The 23,343-nt window shown below is 33.5% G+C and overlaps 1 protein-coding gene across 1 annotated transcript in view; it reads right to left on the bottom strand.

Annotated features, from left to right (window-relative positions):
- Positions 1-1,328: 1,328 nt before the first annotated feature.
- The window catches only part of LOC109113099 (netrin receptor UNC5C-like), an 82,523-nt gene continuing 60,508 nt past the window's right edge, over positions 1,329-23,343 (bottom strand). The window contains exons 2-4 of the mRNA XM_042765728.1: positions 3,349-3,516; positions 2,078-2,217; positions 1,329-1,466 (exon numbers count right to left, since the gene is read on the bottom strand). Of these exons, the coding sequence (XP_042621662.1) occupies positions 1,329-1,466; positions 2,078-2,217; positions 3,349-3,516 (446 nt within the window). The remainder of the gene's footprint in view (positions 1,467-2,077; positions 2,218-3,348; positions 3,517-23,343) is intronic.

Here is a 23,343-nt window from a genome sequence, read left to right as displayed (position 1 = left end):
TCAAATTCACTTAGATTGATTTTTACATTGCAAAAAAAAGTTAAAACCAAAATATACTATATTATATTAATTTATTATATTTATACAAATGAATTACATTTTTAACAATTTTAAATAATTAAAAAGTTTAAATTATTTTTAAATCCAAACTTACACACACTCAACTCAAAAAATTCAAAACCAAAAAATATCAATATTATATTAAAAATATACTATATTATATTAATTTATTATATTTATACAAATGTATTACGTTTTTAACATTTTTAAATAATTAAACAAAAAGTTTAAATAATTTTTTTAATGAAATTGACTTACACTGTTCTTTTACATTTCAATGCAAAAAAAAAGTTAAAACCAAAATATACTATATTATATTAATTTATTAAATTTATACAAATGTATTACATTTTTAACATTTTTAATTAATTAAACAAAAAGTTTAAATAATTGTTTTAATCAAACTGACTTACACTGTTTTTTACATTTCAATGCCAAAAAAAAAAAAAAAAAAAGTTAAAACCAAAATCTAAATAAAAAGATGCTTCAACGGCATGTAATTATATTCTGCTTTTATTATATGGATAAGAGCAGGCTCAAAAAGTCACTCCGTTAACTGAATTTTTAAATAATATTTTACAGAAGAAAGTCAGTCTTGGGTTCAGAAAGTCACGCGGGTGAGTAAATCATTACACCATTATTAATTTTATGTGAACTATCCTTTAAATCAGATGTTTTGAACTTTTTAATATGAAGGGCCAAAAATCTAACTTTATTGAGGGCCGTGGGCCAAATATTAATGCTGTATTCCATCCAACTATATTGTATTAAAATGATACAGTTTTTAACATTTTTAAATACTAACTAGAAATGTTTAAATAATTTTTAAATAAAATTAACTTATATTGTTTTTTTACATTTCAATACAAAAATGAAACGAAGGTGGCATGTTTTCCCCTATTTTTCTATGACATGGACTGCTAAATAAATGGTCCAATTTTGTGCATTTCTGCTTTAAACGAATGATTACAGAATAGTCAAGAACCAGAAGGGGTTTTATTTTCTGTTTTTCCACTTACATGAGCTTAAAACATCTTCTGAAAGAGTTGAGGAATCATAACGGTGCTTGTCAACACGTTTAATTGCCTTCACACGAAAAACAGCTGAGAAAGACTCAAAACCTGTCATTTACCTCCCTCCCCTCGCTATTACAAAAAACAACAATAATACAAGACGTAGAAAAAATAAAAAACTTTGTAATAAGTACGATATAATCACTTATCATTATGTTAAATATAGCTGCTGAAAGCTGGACGGTGTGTAGAGTTTCACACGACCAACAAACACTCAACACAGACTTCTACTTCAACTCGATCCGTCACGAGCACGCTCTCCTGCAGTCTGTACAAGTACAGAAACATCCCTGAAACAAGACTGTTTTGTTTCTCGAGTATATATGTGTGCCCCTGCAGCACAGAAGCAGTCATCAGTAGCACAGGTATATTTGTAGCAATAGACAACAATACATTGTATGGGTCAAAATTATACATTTCTCTTTTATGACAAAAATCATTAGGATATTAAGTAAAGATCATGTTCCATGAAGATATTTTGTAAATGTCCTACCGTAAAATATATCAAAAACTTAATTTTTTGATTAGTAATATGCATTGCTAAGAACTTCACTTGTACAACTTTAAAGATGATTTTATCAATATTTAATTTTTTTTTGCTCCCTCCAGATTCCAGATTTCCAAATAGTTGTATCTCAGACAAATATTGTCCTCCTAACAATCCATACATCAATGGAGAGATGATTTATTCAGCTTTCAGATGATGTATAAATCTCTATTTAAAAAATTGACCCTTATGACTGTGTTTTGTGCTCCAGGGTCACACATATATAAGATAAGACCTGTTTTTAGAGTGATATTGTATTTCTGGATGGTGAAAAGGCCTGTAGCTGTGCTGTGAAGGAGGAGGAGGATGAGGAAGGGTGGCACTCACTCTGCATACAGAGCCCATCCGTACAGTTCTTGGACTGGCAACTGTTCAGCAAAATACACCGTTCCCTTACGCAGGTCCCAGCAGGCCCGTTGCCACTATCCGTTTTGGTGGTTTTGGGGCCGTAGCGCTGCACTCTCCAGCGCCGTCTCCAGTGAGTGCACTCTGTCCCACACGTCGACCACTTGCTCCACTCCGTCCACAGACCGTTCACTGCAGCAAACACACCACAACACACTCAACCGGCCAGTCTACTCACTTCACTCTCAATGGATAACACACACTGCCTTTTTCAATTATTTTTAAATCTTCAAAAAAAAAAAAAAAAAATTATATATTATATATATATACTATATATATATATATATATATATATATAATTGATATAGATATCTATATATATAGATATATATATATATATATATATATATATATATATAGATAAATAGATATATATATATATGCGATAATATTTTTAATTATTAACTGTACAGTAAAACTTACGTTTGTTTAAATTTTAAGCAATTTTTAAATATCTTATTTTATATAATTGAACAGAATAATACAGAAGATTATTTTTGAGACCACATTTTAAATAAAGATTTATAAACCCAATTCAAACATATTTATTTTACAAATACTAACTGTAAATTATTCAAATTATTATGCATGACAAATATTAATGGAAAAAGTGAAATTAAAAAATATAATATAATATAATAAATATATGTTTGAAACCACATTGAAAACATTTTTTTTATTTGTTCAATGTTTAATAAATTATTATTTATAATTTATCCTACTAAATCTTTCTAATTTAAAAAATCTAATGCATACTCAAGTTGTAAATTACTAAAATAATTATACTCATAATAGTTTGCAATTAAATAAGTTAAATGGGAAAAAAATCATAATATAATATAACATAATATAATTAATATTTGAGACAACACTGAAAATGTGGGATTTTTAAAGTTTAAATAAATATTAATTTATCCTATTTAATCCTATTTATTAAAATGTTTAAAATGTAAATAATAATAATAATATTGTTACTCAAATTGTTACTTACTAAAACTATTATACTGATACCAACTTAAAATGAAAAAAGTTAAATGCAAAAATAAATGCAATATAATAAGTCATAATATAAGTTTGAAAACACTGAAAATGTGAGCTATAATGTGAGATATAATTATTTAAACCCTGAAACAAGGATTTATGCTATTAAACTATTTATTTACTCTCTTTTTTCTTTTATACTACTGGAATTGTAAATTGCTCAAATGATTATACTACATATGCATTATCGGCCATCGGCCAGCACAGGAAGTGTGGTCATACCTGGACACAGCGGGTTACAGGCCAGTTTCTGGATGCCTTGACCCTCACAGATGGCTCCTCCGTTCAGAGGCGCGGGATTGGTGCAGCTGCGCGTCCTCTTCTGATAGCCCCGCCCACAGGGACTGCTGCACACTGACCACTCCGTCCACGTCGACCAGCCGCCGTTCACTACAGACGGAAACACCAGCCAGATGAACGATGAGCCACTCGCTCAGTAAACACAGACACTGTCACTGAGACTCAATCAAGCAGTGCCACGCCAATCAAGAGGCTGAAGAGAGAGACGTGACTGTAGCAGTGATGAGCTCACGAGCAGATCCTGAAACAACACACTTAAAGCAGTAATTCAGCCCAAAATAAAGCTCTGGCAGGCTGACTGTGTCTTCAGCAGGACAGCGTGACTGAAGTCATATGAACTAATCAGACCTTTTTCTGTTGTTTAAATCATCATCAATTCAAACAGTGCAAAGTCCAAACTGATGTATGAATGGAAGAGTTGTGAGGTGCAAGTTGTGTTAATGCGCTGAGTGTGAGCTAAACTGCAGGGTTTGTGTTGGGCATTTTTCAAAAATATTGCATTCAAACATTTGTTTATTTAAATGACGTTTACTGAGAAAGACGACAAACATTTTTGTCACCATCTTATCAGGCTATATTCACAACAAACTTATAAATTACATATACTGTGTTTTGTTTTTTGTTTTTTTGAAAACAAACAATATGTGCAAAAAAAAAAAAAAAGTGGCACTCCCAATGAAAACTATTGAAATATTTGAAAAAAAATATAACTATTGAAACTATTGAAAAATGCTTTGGTGGATACACGGTTAACATTAAAGCCGTCTGCAGAGTAAATGAGTGGTGTCACATTTAAAGATCCCCTTTAAGGTGTTTATTATTTTAACTTCTGTTTGCATCAAATGCAGTGATGTGCCGCTGATTTTCTTCATTGCACTGGTCATGACATGTTTGTGTTTCATATGATTCCTCATTTTAGTGATAACTTTCACTTGACAAAGTTTGCGTGTGCAGGATTTATCAGGGATTTACTGCATTTACAACCAGCAAAGCAAGATTTTATAGTATTTATATTTTTCGAATAATTATTGCAGATTGAATTTTTGAATATATTCGACTGTTCGTGCACACCTCTAGTTTGTGTTGGAGCAGTGAGTTTGACAGCACTGATCTAAAGTGTATCAAAAAAGTAAATTGTGGTATTTGTGAGCCTCCTTTTCTATTTGTGTGTGTGTAAATAAATAAATGATGAATGAACGAATGAATGTTCTGAGGTGTATATGAAAACAATCAATTAAATAATAAAATGAATGAATTTTGGGTTGTATTCTGAATTGGAATGACAGGAAGAAGAATTTACTGAATTATATATAATTAGATAATATAATTAGATTTCTAATGTGGAGCAAGAGAGTTAATTTATTAAATATTATGAAATATATAAACTAATAACAAATGTATGAAAGGTGGCGTTTCAAATGTCTATCCATCCATCCATCCAAATTTCATCCATTCATCCAAACATCCATCCATCCATCTTTACATCTATTCCATCCATCTTTTCATCCATTCATCAAAACATCCATCCATCTATTAAATATCATCCATTCAGCCAAACATCCATCCATCCATCAGCTTTACATCGAATCTAGCCATCTTTTCATATCCAGTCATCAAAACACGGCCATCCATCCATCTTTTCATCCATGTCAGCAAAACTCCATCCACTCTTTACAATCGAATCCATCCGCATCTTTTCATCCATTTCATCAACAACATCCAGCCATCCATCTTTACATCCATTCATCCAAACATTGCCATCCATCACACTTTACATCTAATCCATCCATCTTTTCATCCACTTCATCAAAACATCAGCATAGACCAGCCTTTTCATCCTATTCATCCAAACTCCATCCATTCCATCCATCACTTTACATCTAATCTATCCAATCGTTTCATCGCATTCTCAAAACATTACCATCCAATCCTATTTTCATCATTCATTCAAACATACCAGCCATCCCATTCTTTAACATCTAAATCCATTCCATCTTTTCGACCATTCCTAATCAAAACAGCCATCCATCCATCTTTACATCTAGTCCATCCATCTTTTCATCCATTCATCAAACACATCCATCCCTCCATCTTTACAGCCATGCATCCAAAAATCCATCCCCCCATACCTCCATCTTTAACATCTAACCCCATCCATCTTTTCATCATTCATCAAACCATCCATCCATCCATCTTTTCATCCATTCATCCAAACATCCATCCATCCCAACTTTACCTCTAATCCATCCATCTTTTCATCCATTCAAGCAGAACATCCATCCATCCATCTTTTCATCCATTCATCAAACATCCATCCATCCATCTTTACATCTAATCCATCCATCTTGTCATCCATTTATCATCAAACACATCCATCCATCCATCTTTACATCCATTCATCCAAACATCCATCCATCCATCTTTACATCTAATCCAGTTCATCAGCCATTCATCAAAAACATCCATCCACCTACTTTTCATCCATTCATCCAAACATCCATCCATCCATCTTTACATCTAATCTATCCATCTTTTTCATCCATTCATCAACAACATCCATCCATCCATCTTTTCATCCATTCATCCACAACATCCAGTCCATCCATCCAAACTTTACATCCATTCATCAAAAACATCCATCCATCCATTTTACATCCATTCATCCAAACATCCATCCATCCAACTTTACATCTAATCTATCCATCTTTTCATCCATTCATCAAAACATCCATCCATCCATCCATCTTTTCATCCATTCATCAAAACATCCATCCATCCATCCATCTTTTCATCCATTCATCCAAACATCCATCCATCCAACTTTACATCTAATCTATCCATCTTTTCATCCATTCATCAAAACATCCATCCATCCAACTTTTCATCTAATCCATCCATCTTTTCATCCATTCATCAAAACATCCATCCATCCATCTTTACATCTAATCCATCCATCTTTTCATCCATTCATCAAAACATCCATCCATCCAACTTTACATCTAATCTATCCATCTTTTCATCCATTCATCCAAACATCCATCCATCCAACTTTACATCTAATCTATCCATCTTTTCATCCATTCATCAAAACATCCATCCATCCAACTTTACATCTAATCTATCCATCTTTTTCAAATCCATTCATCCAAACATCCATCCATCCATCTTTACATCTAATCCATCCATCTTTTCATCCATTCATCAAAACATCCATCCATCCATCTTTACATCCATTCATCCAAACATCCATCCATCCATCTTTACATCTAATCCATCCATCTTTTTCATCCATTCATCAAAACATCCATCCATCCATCTTTACATCCATTCATCCAAACATCCATCCATCCATCCATCTTTACATCTAATCCATCCATCTTTTCATCCATTCATCAAAACATCCATCCATCCATCTTTTCATCCATTCATCCAAACATCCATCCATCCATCTTTACATCTAATCCATCCATCTTTTCATCCATTCATCAAAACATCCATCCATCCATCTTTACATCCCATTCAGCAAACATCCATCCATCCATCTTTACATCTAATCCATCCATCTTTTCATTCCTTCATCAAAACATCCATCCATCCATGTTTTCATCCATTCATCCAAACAGCCATCCATCCATTCTTTACATCTAATCTATATCCTCTTTTCATCCATTCATCAAAACATCCATCCATCCATCTTTTCATCCATTCATCCAAACATCCATCCATCCATCCAACTTTACATCCATTCATCAAAACATCCATCCATCCATCTTTACATCCATTCATCCAAACATCCATCCATCCATCTTTACATCTAATCTATCCATCTTTTCATCCATTCATCAAAACATCCATCCATCCATCTTTTCATCCATTCATCCAAACATCCATCCATCCATCCATCTTTTCATCCATTCATCCAAACATCCATCCATCCAACTTTACATCTAATCTATCCATCTTTTCATCCATTCATCAAAACATCCATCCATCCAACTTTTCATCCATTCATCAAAACATCCATCCATCCAACTTTTCATCCATCCATCAAAACATCCATCCATCTTTTCATCCATTCATCAAAATATCTATCCATCCAACTTTACATCTAATCCATCCATCTTTTCATCCATCCATCTTTACCTCCATCCATCCATCTTTTCAAACCTTTCAAACAAATCCTTCTTCAATCCTTTTTCTATTTAAAAATTAGTACACATTTCTTTGAATTTTAATTCATTTTATTTCTACTTACATTCAGTTCTGCATCACTTCAGTTCACATTTGGAGCTGAACTGGAACTGAAGTCATTTCTCAGTTCAGTTCTGACCGGCCCACAATATGAGTTTGAGTAAATGATGAAGTGTTTTCATTTCTAGCTGAACTGTTCATTTAAAGAGGCGTCCCGTCACACTCGAGCGGCCCGTCCTATTACAGCCTCAACCAGCAGCCGCAGTTTCTTTACGGCACGAACTGCTTTTCAGAGTAGAGCGGAGAGCACTCATAATTACATCAGCCTCACGACGAGGAAGAGAAGTCAATTTATTACAGCACGGGAGAGGCAAACATCTGCTTGCCAGATCTGGGATTGTATCGTGGGGGGGAAACAGCAAGCGATCGCAGCAGGTGGGCTGTTTCACTTGTTGAAGAGCTCCTGAAAGACTTCGTCTGCGGCCTCCTACACAGGTTGTCGAGGAGCACTTCACAAACCGTCAGCCTCGTGAACGTGTTGCGTTTGCGTTCGGAATGGGGAAATATATACACCGCATTATTCTTTCAACATTCAAAGCAGAGGCAGCAGCGGCGGGTTAAAACGCTTCCAGCTTGTCAGCGCAGCTTTCTGTTCTTAAGAGGAACATTTTCCAGCTCCAGGGATTTTCAAAGCAAGATCCGACAAAAGAAACTTCAGAGAAGATGCACTGCGACACGCTGAAGGACACGCAAGCTACCAAAGCAGCTGGTCAATGTTCTGCATCAGTTTCAGACGCAGACTTTTGCCTTCACACTATTAAAGCTTCAGAGAGATGATCAGGATTTCAAGGTGAACTACAAACCACTCCACTTCAAAACCTTAAACTATATATTTATAAATAAAAATACATAAAATAAAAATATAATAAATAGAAATTATAAAATAAATAAAATAATAAAAAAGTACTAAATAATTCCCTTTCATATAAACACCTCATCAATAATATAAGAACAGAAAAATCAAAACACACCCACTGCTCCAAAATCCTTAGTGCAGAATAGAAAAAAAATATAAATATAAATAAATCAAAAATAAATCAAATACAAATAACATAAATGAAACACATGGCAACTACTTAAATAAACCTATAATAAACAACAAATAAAAATAATAAATAAAAATACCAACAGACAAACACAAACAAATAAATAAATAAAACAAAGACCCTAACAACCACATTCAGGAAAACTAAAAATAATATAAACTACAAACAAATAATTAAAATAACACACCTAGGAAACACACAGAAAATAAAATAAAAAACCAAATATAATATATAAACTAAATAATAAATACAGAACCAAAACTACAAACGAGTGAATGATTAAATATACAATACAAATAAATCAATACAAATAACATGAACAAAATAAAAATATTAATAAAATAAACACCTAGAAATCACATAGCAATGCACTAAAACCACTCCAAAAACTTTATCAAATAATATAAATACAAATATAAATCTAAATAAAATAAATTGAACAAATTAAACTAAATTGAATAAATAATGTTTATAACTGTTTAACTAAACTAAACAACCCCCTAGAAACCACACAGCAATGCATTACAAACCACTCCAAAAGCCTTAGAAACAACTCTAGCATCGTGCCAGTGACCTCAACACAGACAAACAACACGTACGTTTTCTTTATTAAACACAGAAGTCTGAATACACTCACTGTTTGAGGTCTAACTGAAGTTAGAAATAATAAACACCTTAACGGAGACCTTTAAAATGCAAATGGATCCTCCGAGTACTAATCCAGCTAGGTGGTTATGTATTTATTTTATACAGATGGTGAGCGTTCACAGGTGTGTGTTTCAGAATTATCAGATGGTGATCGTTTCACAGTTATAATACAAGTAAGACACACTGTTTGATTGGGTTAGTGAGTGCGGAGACTGACCGTGACGATGACGGTGGCCGTGGGCTGCTCCGCGTTTGGGCCACTGATGTTCTATGGCGACACGCCAGGTGTAGTTGGGCGGTGTCGGACAGACGCGACCTGTTTGATGATCGGTTGTGGTCGATGGTGATGTAGAGTTCCCTGTCATCGGCGGGTCGATGATCTCCTCGGTTCTTCAGCCACTCCACCTGCTTAGACACACACAAACAGAGCTCAGACACACAACAGACGTCCATCCGCTCATCACTCCATTAATCCAGGTTTCTGCTTATGTTTCAGTAAAGTCTGAAGTGTATGATTGTGTGTGTCAAAAAGCTGTCAAGTATCGAACATCAAGTTCCTCTTTATTTCCCCCCGACAGAGTCACGCAGGTTAGATGGGAGGTACAACACGGCTACACAAGTAGTACGGCTTTAATGCTCTTTTATATAGGAGCTTCTGTTATGGTCACAATTGGCAGAGAACGAGACTGTTTTAGAGCTGATTGAACTGACTGTACCATCATGCAGATCTTCCTTCATTCAGACGACGACCAATCACGCTCACCGTGAGCCTAATGAGGGACTCTTTCAAAGGGAAAAGCAGACACCTAGCAACCACCTAAATACTCCCCTTAGCAACCACACAGCAAACGCCTTACCAACCAGCTCCCAAAAACCTTAGGAATTAATGAATGAATGAATAATGTTTTTTATTTTTTATTATTCTATCTTAATTAAATTTTATTTTAGACTTTTGTGTCCTTTTTTTTCTTCTTGTTTACCTGACATAATTTTTTCTGTACAAAACAAATATTATGCACTTATATAAACCATGCGCAAAAAGAAATGTAACGAAATAATAAAAAAAACAATACAATATCAATAAATAAATATCATATAAAATAAATATATAATATAAAAAACAATAAAAAAATTAAATACTAAATTATTAAATAGACTTACCCATTAACCACTCTAAACCACCCCCGCATTCCACATATCACAACTACAAACCACTCCTTAATACAAATAAATTAATAATAACTGAATGAACACCTAGCAACCACAGAGCAAAGCAAAAAAAAACAAAATAAAAACAAAATCCTAGCTTCGAGTACAAACATCAACATCACCCACACTTTCTACATAAAACACAGGAGTCTTCTGCATCCAATCAACTGTGAAAATACTGAGTGCTGTCACCTGCAGGAAATAAAACCTGAATTTGTTTTGTTGCTGATTTTGGGCAGAAATCTGCGCGGCTGCTCTGTATTTGTGGGGGTGCACAACCTGCAGAAAACCTGAATTTTGTTTTGCTGCTGATTTTGGGCAGAAATCTGAGAGCTGAAATCCTCATCAATGAGCAGTAAACGCACAGTAAACAACGAGACACACTGACGGGCGAAGGAAATTAAGACGCAGAATGAATGAATTTATTTCTTATAATTTTATTTATGCTGCCTCTAAAAATAATCTTGATGGCTTCCTGCTCTCATTAAAGAACTAAGTATTGCATATGATTGCACAGTTTTCCTTTTTATCGTCTTCCATTACGGTTTATTAATGTTTAATGAGTTGGCCATGTGTGTGCGTGTGTGTGTGTGTGTGTGTTTTTTTTTTTTTTTTTATATATATGCGGACGGAACAAGAGCAAACCGAACCGACAAACGCAGACACCCTGCAAACGCCATTCAATTGAGTTGATGTGTCTTTATCGTTCAATCCTGTGATGTAATCAGAGAAACGCTGCTATTGAGAGACGCAGAAGACAACAAAATCAATGCAGATTACCCACAAATCCACTGGGCTCTCGGCCTGAGGTGATTATATTATGCCCCCAAAAAACTAAAAAAAAAAACAAAATAAAAAAACACAATAATCCGACTGAGTGTTTATATACAAAAGATTTACGAAGCAACTATTTCCTCATTAAATAAATTACGTTCGATCAGCCGTCGGCCCCTGAGGGGCCCCTGAGGGACCCGAGTGTCTGTTCGTCCCCAGAGACACACATTCATTAAGTTGTCACTCTGTACTACGCCAATGAGTGAATCTCATGAAAGTGTGTAAAATCACACAGAAATCAACAGAAAACCACTGCAAATTGTTTTGCATGACGATAAAGAAGCTTCATTGACTTCTGACATCTTTTCCATGACAATTAAACATTTTCCTTCTAATTTTAAAATTTAATATCAAAAAAAAAAATTAACTATCAAAAAAAATAATTAATTAAATAAAAAATAAAAAAAAAAAGAAGAAGAAGTTATAATAATACATTTATTGTTAAAATGGGAAAACACATATTTGGATGTCAAATAATATTAATTCTAAATAATAATAATAATAATCATAATAATAATTTTAGAAATGTTGCCTTGGCAATTTACTGAATTTATTTCTTTTTTTTTCTGTTTTTGAGCTATGCAGATCAGCATATTACAATGATTTCTGAAGGATCATGTGAAAAACTAACATTTTTTTTCATCATAGTTTTCGTTGTAACGAAATTAACACTAGAATGTTTAGCGTCATATATTCAAATAAAAAATCTAAAATAACTCAAAATCAATAAAAGCTAAAAGTAAACTCAAAAATAAACAAAGTGTTAAGAATAAACCCAAAAATGCTAAAGTGATAGCCGTCCTATTATCTATTTTTATTTAAAATATTTTTAATTAGTTTTGTTTATATTTTTTCTGTTAAAACTAATACTAGTCATTTTAGAAACATTACCGCGGCAACTAACTTAAAAATAAAGTATATTTAATATTTTACTTCAAAAACAAAAAAACAATACAATTCATAAAAAAAACATCACCAACTAAACTAAAAAAAAAATAAATTATAATTTTTATTTTAAGTAACCTTTTTTTCAGATTCTTTTTTGTTTCAGATCATGTTAGTAACATCTTTTTATTTTCTATTCTATACTATTTTTTCATTTAATAACTATACTATATATATCTTATATATATAGATTATATATATATATTGACTTATATATTTTAATATATATATTATATAGAGATAATATATATATATATATATATATTATAGATATAGTATACTTATATCTATATTAAGTTTATGTCATTTTTTGTCTTCTTTTAGTTTTAAATCTTTTTTATGTCTCCCAGGCCATACTCTTACAAAGTTTTATTATATATATTACAATTAATTTTAATTTTTTTTTTTTTTTTTAATTTTAATAATTAAAGTTTTAGTAATTATTTTACTACTTCTAATAACTAATATTAGTAATTTTTAGTGCAACTAATTTTTAAAATATTTTTATTTCAAGTAAGTATTTTATTATTATATATTTTATTATATTATTATAAATAATTAATAATTGAAGTATTATTAAAATAAATAATATCATGTTTATTTTTATCATCATACATTTTTCATGTTTTATTATTTATATTTTAAACATGTTTTTTTCTGGTTTTAAGCTTAGTTTAAGGGTGATAACTCGTGAGTGAATGTAGTGTCTGTGAGCTGCAGTTCAGGTGTGCATCTGTGCTGAAGATCAGCCAATACCACACGCAGTTCACGGGGCACCCTGTCTCTCTCTCTCTCCCTCGCTATCCTATCACCGTCTTTCACCCACACAGACGCTCGTTCATCGTCTGAATTGTCTCGCGAGACATTCAGAGCAGTAATTGCACATCTATTCACGGAAGTATAATTTGCCTACATGTCAGTCGTCAAAAGTGTTTTCTCCGTCATCTCTCCTCAGAAAGGTGGCATAGAAAATGAAGAGAAGAAATAAGGAAGGATAGGAAAGGGTAAATGTGAGTCATGCAAAACTCACCAGCACAATGACGATAAGAGTGTGGTTTGTCCAGGTGCATTGATATTACGGTTGCTATGTGTGTGGGTTATGAAGGAGATGTGAGCTACTGTTCACAACAAGATTTGGCATGCAGATTTTTGTATTGTTTCTTAAAAACATCTCCTTCTGCTCATCAGGGTTGGCATTATTTGATAAAAAAAAATACGTGTAAAAATATGAAATATTATGATAAATTTTAAAACAGTTGTTTTGCTATGTGAATATCTGTTTAAAGTGTAATTTGATTTCTGGTGATGTGGCACAGCTGTATTTTCCAGCATCATTACTCCAGTCTTCAGTGTCACATTGATCTTTCAGAAATCATTCTAATATGATTGATTTGCTGCTGGCGAGAAACATTTCTGATTATTATCAATGTTGACAACAGTTTGTGCTGCACAATATTTGAGTGGAAAACGGATAGCATTGTTAAAAATTTTTTTTTTCAGGATTCACAAATGAACAGAAATTTCAGAAGAACAAGTTTATTTGAAACAGAATCTTTTGTGGCATTATAAAACGTCTTTTGTTCGGGTTTTAATGCATCGTTTGCTGAATAAACAGGGTTAAGGTCTGAGCAGATCCTTATATAAACACTAGAGGATAGATGATCTGGTTGAGGACAGACGCGGCGTCTGAAGTGACACCAGCCGCTGACGCTGATTATCAGATAGCCTCCTGCGCTCATATTCATGAATGGAAATTAATACAAGTTCTATATTATCAGCAATACAGGCAGAAGCATTCGGCAGTCCAATTATTGTTTGTGGCTCCATCAAAAGAAGCTGACATCAATTTACTTTGGAGTGCAGCTGTGTGTGTGTGTGTGTGTGTGTGGGTGTGTGTGTGTGGTGTGTGTGTGTGTGGTGTGTGTGTGGTGTGTGTGTGTGTGTGTGTGTGTGTGTTGGAGACGTTAGATGTCTCTGTTGTGATCGGGGATGAAGGAAAAACCTGCATTAATATTTAATGTAAGCGGGCAGTAAATTACAGTGCTTTAAATGACGAGCAGCGGTTTTAAATAATCTTCCAGTCTGATCAGAAACAGGAGGACTTTGGCAGATCGAAGGGCCGTCCCTGCGATTCTCTTCACACACACTGGTTTTGTTGCCAAAACAAGTCCTGATAAACTAGTTCGGCAAACGCAGCAATGATGAGATCCAGCCGAGATGAAGGAGTGAAGAAGCGTACAAATGAAAAGAGGACAGTAAAAGCAGGTTCACGATCCTCAGATTTCAGAGGGCGGCGGATGCAAAGCGACTACCCGATCTCTGTGAATTATTCACGTGCCACAAGACATTATTACAGCTTATTAGGAAGCATTTCACACAAAAACAAAAACCCTGTTGAGTCGTGAAGCGCTCAGATCCATTCCACAGAAAATAATAACACAAGAAAAACAACAGAGATCCAGAGCGCTGTTGTTATTTCACGAGGGAAAGCACGACACTATCACTGACTAATTCTGTCAAGAGTTATCTGTACTGGTCTGATTTATCTGATAGTTTTCAAGCTATTACCTTATTTTTATTCACTTTTTATTTATTCTGATTAAAAATATATAATATACTATAATACTATTACATATGCGTTCAATTATTATGAATTTATTCTATAACAAGCACCTTCAATTAAATAATTCTTGATTTAATGCTTTAATGCACAAAATATACAAAATTAAAAATAAAATAAAAAATAGGGGTCAGTAAGACATGAATACTTCAGTATTAAATATAACTAAGGAATACTACTAACGCAAACATAAATTCATCAAGGAATGCCTGAAATTGATCAAAATGAAGTGCAGTAAAGACATTTAATAATGCTCCAAAAAGATTTCTATTTCAAATAAATGCTGTTCTTTGTGATCTTTCGTAATCATCTGTGAATCCTGAAAAATAAAATGCTCTCACAGTTTCCACAAAAAATATCTGTGGGGGGGGGCAGCCGAAAAAAAAAAAACAAAAAAAAAAAAGGGGCACAATGTGTTCAACATTGATAATAATCAAGTGAAATGTTTCTTGAGCATCAGCCCAATCATCATATATAGACATGATTTCTTAAGATCATGTGACACTGAAGGACTGGAGTAATGATGCTGAAAATACAGCTGCAGCATCACATCAGAATTAAACTTAGCGAATTTCACAGAGAAACAGCTGTTTTTAAATTAGTAATAATATTTCACTATTTTTTACTGTATTTCTGATCAAATAAATGCAGACACTGCTGAGGTCAGAAGTAGACTAGCTTTTCAAAAAGCATCAAACAAACCATGATATTATTCATACTGTCACAGTTGGGCATTATATCATTTATTGGGCATATTCAACTTTTCTCTGTTTCTTCTGATAGCTGAAGTGACTTAAATGGCAATAGCGCAACATTTCAAATGATTATTAAAAACGTTGTAAAAATCTGCTTTCGAGGCAGCCATGCCATTAAAACACACAAAATCAGAAGTGTAAACACATCCACGTCTTCTTCATTTTATAATCACACTTTTTCGCGTGGTAAATGTTCCATGCCACACGTCTTCAACGATGGCTTCATTAATACTGGCATAAGTGTTCAGTATATGAAATGCACTCATTTTGGAAAAAAACAGACTAGCTCCCTATCCCAGACGCGCTCTCTATAACGAACCCCTACAAACTGCAGACTAATGAGAAAACAGACCAAGACACGTCCCTCCTCATATATGACAGGACAAGACGTCGGCTGTGCCTCACTCGACAGTAACCCATGACTTCTGGACACACCGCAGTGTCCAATGTCTGTGCAGTCTGTAATCTCAATATGAGCTCAAAAAGGATTCCTCTATCGAAGGATCTGGAGCTCATTTTAATCGATCTAAACTCTTACCTGCAATCTACATTTTCTGAAAGCAATCTGAGATGAAGTTAGGATGATGTCGCTGAGTTAAAATGCACTTCATGAGAAGCTGATCTTTAAAATGGGGTCTTCCTCTGTTTTCTTGTTCCTTATCATAGGGAGGGTGTTTTTGCGGCGAAAGGTTAAAGGTCACGGACCTAATAAATACTGACCTGCCAGCATCCAGCACAAACAATGAAAAATCCATGCTTCTATTCTGAGAATCATAATATTCCCAAAATATCAATACTGAGATTCTGGCTTATAGTGTTTGCGTCACCAAAAACTTACAGAATAGTTCTGGCTTCACTGACTAACCCTTTAAAATAGAATAGAATAGAATAGAATAGAATAGAATAGAATAGAAAAGGAAAAAAGAATTAAAATATACATATACATAATATAAATCAAAGTTCTGGCTTCACTGACTAACCCTCATGTTAAAATAAAATAAAAAAAATAAAAAAAAAAAAACCTTTTTTTAAATAAAATAATACAACAAGAAAAATAAAATAAAACAAAAAAAAAAAAAATAAAATAAAGAATTAAATATACATATACATAATATAAATCAAGTGAATGATCTGAAATAATATAAGAATATGACAAATTAATCTCAAACATTACATAATTAATAATGCATTTTAAAAATAAAAATTGCCTATGTATGTATGTTTATTATATACATATGTAATGTTGAATTTTAATGTCATTTTAATAAATACAATAATCATAAAAACAATAATATAATATAATTGTTTTTTTTAAATAAAACAAATTCTTTTTCTATTCTATCTTCTTGTTTTCTTTTTATTTATTATAAAATGACCCTTTAACACTAGCATTTTCTATTCTTTTGACTTGTTATATTCTTATTAAAAAAAAGACTCTAACACTAACGTTCCCTATACCTTTTCTGTTATATTTCCTTGGTTTTCTTTTTTTTTATTATAAAAAGACTTGTCACAGAACTTACATATTATTGCTCTTTTGTTGGTATTGCCTCTATTGTCTTCAATAAGTCACTTTGGATAAAAGTGTCTGCTAAATGTAAATATACATATAAATATATATAAATATATAAATATATATATATATATATATATATATATATATATATATATATATATATATATATATATATATATATATATATATATATATATATAAGGCAGCATGAACATTCTGCTAAACATCTCCTTCTCTGTTTTACAGAATACAGTCATTCTCAAGGTTTTGGAGCAGAGCTCTGGCAGTATTTTCATTTTTGGCTGAACTGGCTCTTTTAAAGCCTCCCGAAGCGCAGCACAATAGCCGTGGACCGCAGCGGGCCGGTTTTCATCTCCACTGAAGATAGTTTCCAATCCTCTGGCATCTCCCTGGACGAGTCTATTCTCAGAGCGCTGTGGGCCTTCACCACACGACTCTGCAGGACCGCGGCTTCCCGAGCGCCGCCTGAATGAAAGCGCGGCTGTCATGGCAACGGTGTGAGCGTCACCTCTGAACCCCGTCTTTATCTGTGGCTCTGACGAGAGCCTTCGAGAGGCAGCGGAAAGAAAAGAAGAAATGAAAACACAGAGCTCTTTCTCTGCAGCCATTCAAGTCCATTTTATGAGCTCGAGAAGACAGCCGCCGGAAAACAGGGTCATGAAAAAGAGCGTCACCCGCTTGTGAGGAAGCAGAAAAACTAAACCAATAATGACCTCCTGCTCTTACGCTCAATATTAAATACATATCAAATATACAGTGCATAATGGACACATTATAGTATCAAAATAAATAAATACCACATTACTAAATATTATATTTATAATGACATCCTCACTGCCGGTTCTGTTCTGATGATACAGATATGGACTATATAATATATAAATAATACATATACTGTGATTTTTGGAAATTATCTCTATATATATAATACATATATAGAATACACTAGTTTAACAAATCTAAAATAATACATACTACATTACTACACATAATATTTATAACGATCACTGCAGCTCTAAAATTAGAGCCATAGAATATATTTTAAAAATGATATATTTTTTTATTTTATTAGGATTTATAATACACATGATATAAATAACTAGAACCAGGCAATATATTAAATAAAGATTAATTAATACTGTGAATATTAATTACAATTATAATATATAATATAATAATATAATAAATATTAAACATTATATAAATAAATATGATATATTTATTATGATATACAGTGATATATTAATAATTAAATATATAGTGAATATTGGTTATTTTTTATATATAAAATATTATTTTTATTCATCATATATATATATATATATAATATATATTTTTTTTTTTTTTTTTTTTTTGTTTTTTCAGGATGAGTTTTAACCTCATTTTTACTATGTTTTCCTATAAAATTGTGAATCTATGTTGACACAATGATTCTTTTATCAAAATGATGGTTTCTCTGGCTGAAATGCAGTCACCGTTTCAGAGTAAACACACAAATATCGGCCCGTATGGAGTATTATTTTGTGAAATTTGAAATGACTGTTTTGTTTGTGGTTTCCGCTCTTGATTTAGTGCAGTAGAAGCGCAGAGAGAAGGGGAGCATATGTGAATAACTCAGTCACACGAGATGATTCATCTGAATTACCCAGAAGCCCTCGCCAGATCTCCAAACCGAGTCATAAAGGCTGAGGATTCATCTGTCGACAACAGAAGCCGCCGCAGACGTGGACTTCCTGAAGCGAGTTTAGAAGAACTTTCCAACTGGATCGAGAGTCTGCTGATTACTTCCCTCTGGATATATAGTTTAGAAGAACTTTCCAACTGGATCGAGAGTCTGCTGATTACTTCCCTCTGGATATATTCATTTCATATCATTATATGTTCTAAATAGTATATAAATAAACTATTAAACGTTATTTAAATAAATATTATTATTATTAAATATATTTATAATGTTTATAATTAATATGACATTTAATATCACAATAAAAAAATATATATACTTAAATAAACATGAAATACGATGTGAAAAAAAAATAAAATAATATTATAACAATAATCATAAAAATATTAAACAAAAAATAAAAAAAATATTAAACATTACATAAAAATATTATATTATTTAATATATGTATAATTGCATATTAAATATACTGTGAATATTAGATACATTTTGTATTAGTATATAAAGATGTATAAGAAATATTACAAATAACTAGACCTGGGCAATATATTAAATAAATATGAAATATACCTTCAATATTAAATTGAATTATATTATTCAATATCACACATATTAAACATTATTTAAATTAATTAAATATAGTATATATTGAAATATATATATATATATATATATATATATATATACAATATCTATATATATATATATATAGTAATTATTAATAATATCATTATAAATAAAAATAATCATTTTTTAAAATATTTGTCCCAATTAATTTTGAGAAGAAAAATCATGCCTTGATTTTTACTACATTTTACTTACATTAAAAACTAAAAAAAAAAAAAAAAAAAAAAAAAAAACTTTTTTTTAATTATAATGATTTCCTCTCGTGCATTTGTGATTACATTTAGGACTAACATCCACCGAGTCTCTTCAGTCACTTCATAATCAGATGAGCACAAACTCATCATGTAAAAAGACAAAGACAGACGCTAATCTCAGATTATCAGGAGTGTAATTACGATCATTTCCAGAAGATAAAATGTCACTAATCCTCCAGCTACAGAAACGCCGTCAAAGAAACGCTGAAGAAAAGCTGGAAACAATTAGTTGCAGAAGTACCGTGGTTAAATATACAAGCGTTTGTTCACGAGGGAAGCACAGAACAAATGTGGACGAGAAAACAAACTCGGGACGACAATAGACGATTACATTACAGCATAATCCAGGTGCATAATCAGATTGTTCTCGCGGATGACAAAACCCGGCGGATCAAACACTCACTCTGAACTCTGCGTCGCTCTGAACTCCATCTGCTGCGGGAGACACGGTTTCCCGTTTAATAAACGATCACCACACATCTCCATACAAACACACTGGAACAGACACGAGCGTCTGCTTCTGTTGGGAGCGTTCACAGACCTCTTGAAAACACCTTCATTTGAGTTACAAAAAGGAAGCAGCTAAATAAATAAATAAATACATAAATAAATAATGTGTGTTGTAAAATGAGTAAATACAATTATATATGCATAAATAAAACTATAAAAAAATCTAAAATATTTTATACTATTAGATTTTTATTAAATATGCTGTGAATATTCGATATATTTTAGATGATTATATAAGGATGTATACTAAATATATAAATAACTGGAGCTGGGTGATATATGAAATAAATTTTAAATGCTGTGAATAATAAAACATTTTATTTATATACTGTGTATTATTGAATATTACATTTAATTATATGTTAAAATATTATATAACACAAACCTTATTTATAGAATGTTATTTTATTAATATAATCCGTAATCGTAATATTGTTAAATAAAGTATTTATTATAAAATACATCATAGTGCTTATAACTAAATAGCATTAAAACATATTAGGAATATTGATAATTTTGATAAAATATCCTTTATAAAATTAAAAAGATATGATAGTAATATTAAGCCTGTATTTAGATGTATATTTATACAGATTTTTGCTTATAAAATCTAGACTCATTCCAATGCCTCTAAGAGAGAGAATCAGACAGGAAGGAGTCAGACGGACGGAGCAGCAGTCACATTAAAACAGTTCATCAGTGTAATGGATGTGTTTCTTTAGCGCCTGATTCGCGTGAGTGTCGTTCTGGAGGGACTAAGTGAGAGACACACACACACACACACACACACACACACACACCACTCTCCTCTGGACAGAAGACAGACAAACTCACTCACACCACTCACACAGACAGACACACACACTACACACACACACCACACACACACCACACACAAACACACACACCAAACACACACCACTCTCTCTCTCCACTCACAAACACTAAGACACACAGATAACACTCAGATCACACACACACACACCAACACACACACACACACTCAGACACACACAACCCACACAGACACACCCAACATAACACTACCTGACACACACCACACACACACACAACAGGATCCTGACACACACAGACACACAGACATACACTCACACACACACAGACAAACACGACCACACACACACACAACACACACACCCACAGACACACACACAGACCACACACACAGACACAGACACATACACACCCACCACTCAATCACTCAACCCACACACCACACACACACACATACACACACACACACACACCCACACAACCACACAGAACACACACACACACAGAAACACACACACACACAACAACCACACACACACCCCACACCAACAGACCCGATACGCACACACACACAACACATACACACACAGACACCAGACACACCCCCACAGACTTCATGATACACACACACACACACACCCCACACACACACACAACAGGACATACATGGAGGCCAAAACACAGACACCCACAGCCACAGACAGACAGGGACAGACACACCCACTCACACTCTCAAACTCACACAACACACACACACACACAGACACACAACACACAACCACACTCTCACACACACACACACCAGACAAAGACATAAAAAAAACGCACACACAGACACAGACACAACACACAGACCACAACCACAGAACACCACACACACACAGACACAAATCACACACAGACATGCATACATTGATGCATTAATATTAAAATATTATGTGATATAGATAACCATTTTGTATTAGTATATAACGAGGTATAAGAAATCATTAAAATAACTACTGACTGCGGTAATATATTAAATAAATATGAAAATATACCTTTCAATATTAAATGAAAAATTAATATTATTCAATATCACACATCATTGAAACATTATTTAAATTAATTATCTATATATATTCTATATATACTATATATATATATAGGGTAATTATAATAATATTCATTATAAAATTAAAATCACACTCACAGACCCCACACACACACACACACACACACAACACACACACACCACACAGAACAGGACACCAAACAACACACACACACAGACACACACACACACACACACACGCACCAAACAGACACCCACACCAACACACAGACACAGACAAAGGACACACAAAAACACACACACACACACACCACACCCCACACACACACACACAACAGGACACAGACACCACAGACCACACACCCAAACAGACACACAAACACAACACACACCACACACACAACACACACTCACAGACACACACACACACACACACACACAACACACCCAGACACAGACACACACAAACACACACACAACACACACACACACGACAAACACACAGGACATAGACCCACAACAATCAAAAAACAAAACACGACCACACCCACAAAAACAAAAAGACCAAGGGACACCCACAAACACACCCACCATACACACACAAGGACACCACACAACACACACCACAGACAACACACACACCACACACACACACAGCACACACACACACACACAGCAAACACAGGACACACACAACACACACACACAGACACCGCACACACACACACATAGATGTACACAAACACACGACACACACAACACACCAACAGACCATGACACACACACAGACTCACAGCACAACACACACTCTCACTCCTAGTCACAACACACCAACACAGGCACACACACACACACACACACCCCACACAGACACAGGTACACGACACACACACACACAGACCACAGGACACAGACACAGGACACAGACATACACTCCACAGACACACACTCACCCACTCACAGACACACACTCACACACACACACACAGACATACACTCACAGACACACACACACACACACACACCTCTCCAAACCTGCCCACCGCTCAGAACGGAGCCAAAGAGCAGCCGCCCACTTCTCTGCTTCTGAAAGCATTTCTAACATTCACTCTCTCCACAGGGATTTCAAGAGTCAAACGAAGCAGATC

The sequence above is a fragment of the Cyprinus carpio genome, chromosome A10, assembly GCF_018340385.1.
Source record: "Cyprinus carpio isolate SPL01 chromosome A10, ASM1834038v1, whole genome shotgun sequence".
NCBI classification, from domain to species: Eukaryota; Metazoa; Chordata; class Actinopteri; order Cypriniformes; family Cyprinidae; genus Cyprinus; species Cyprinus carpio.
Note: the sequence above shows the minus strand (reverse complement) of the source record. Positions and strands in the feature narration are given on the sequence as shown.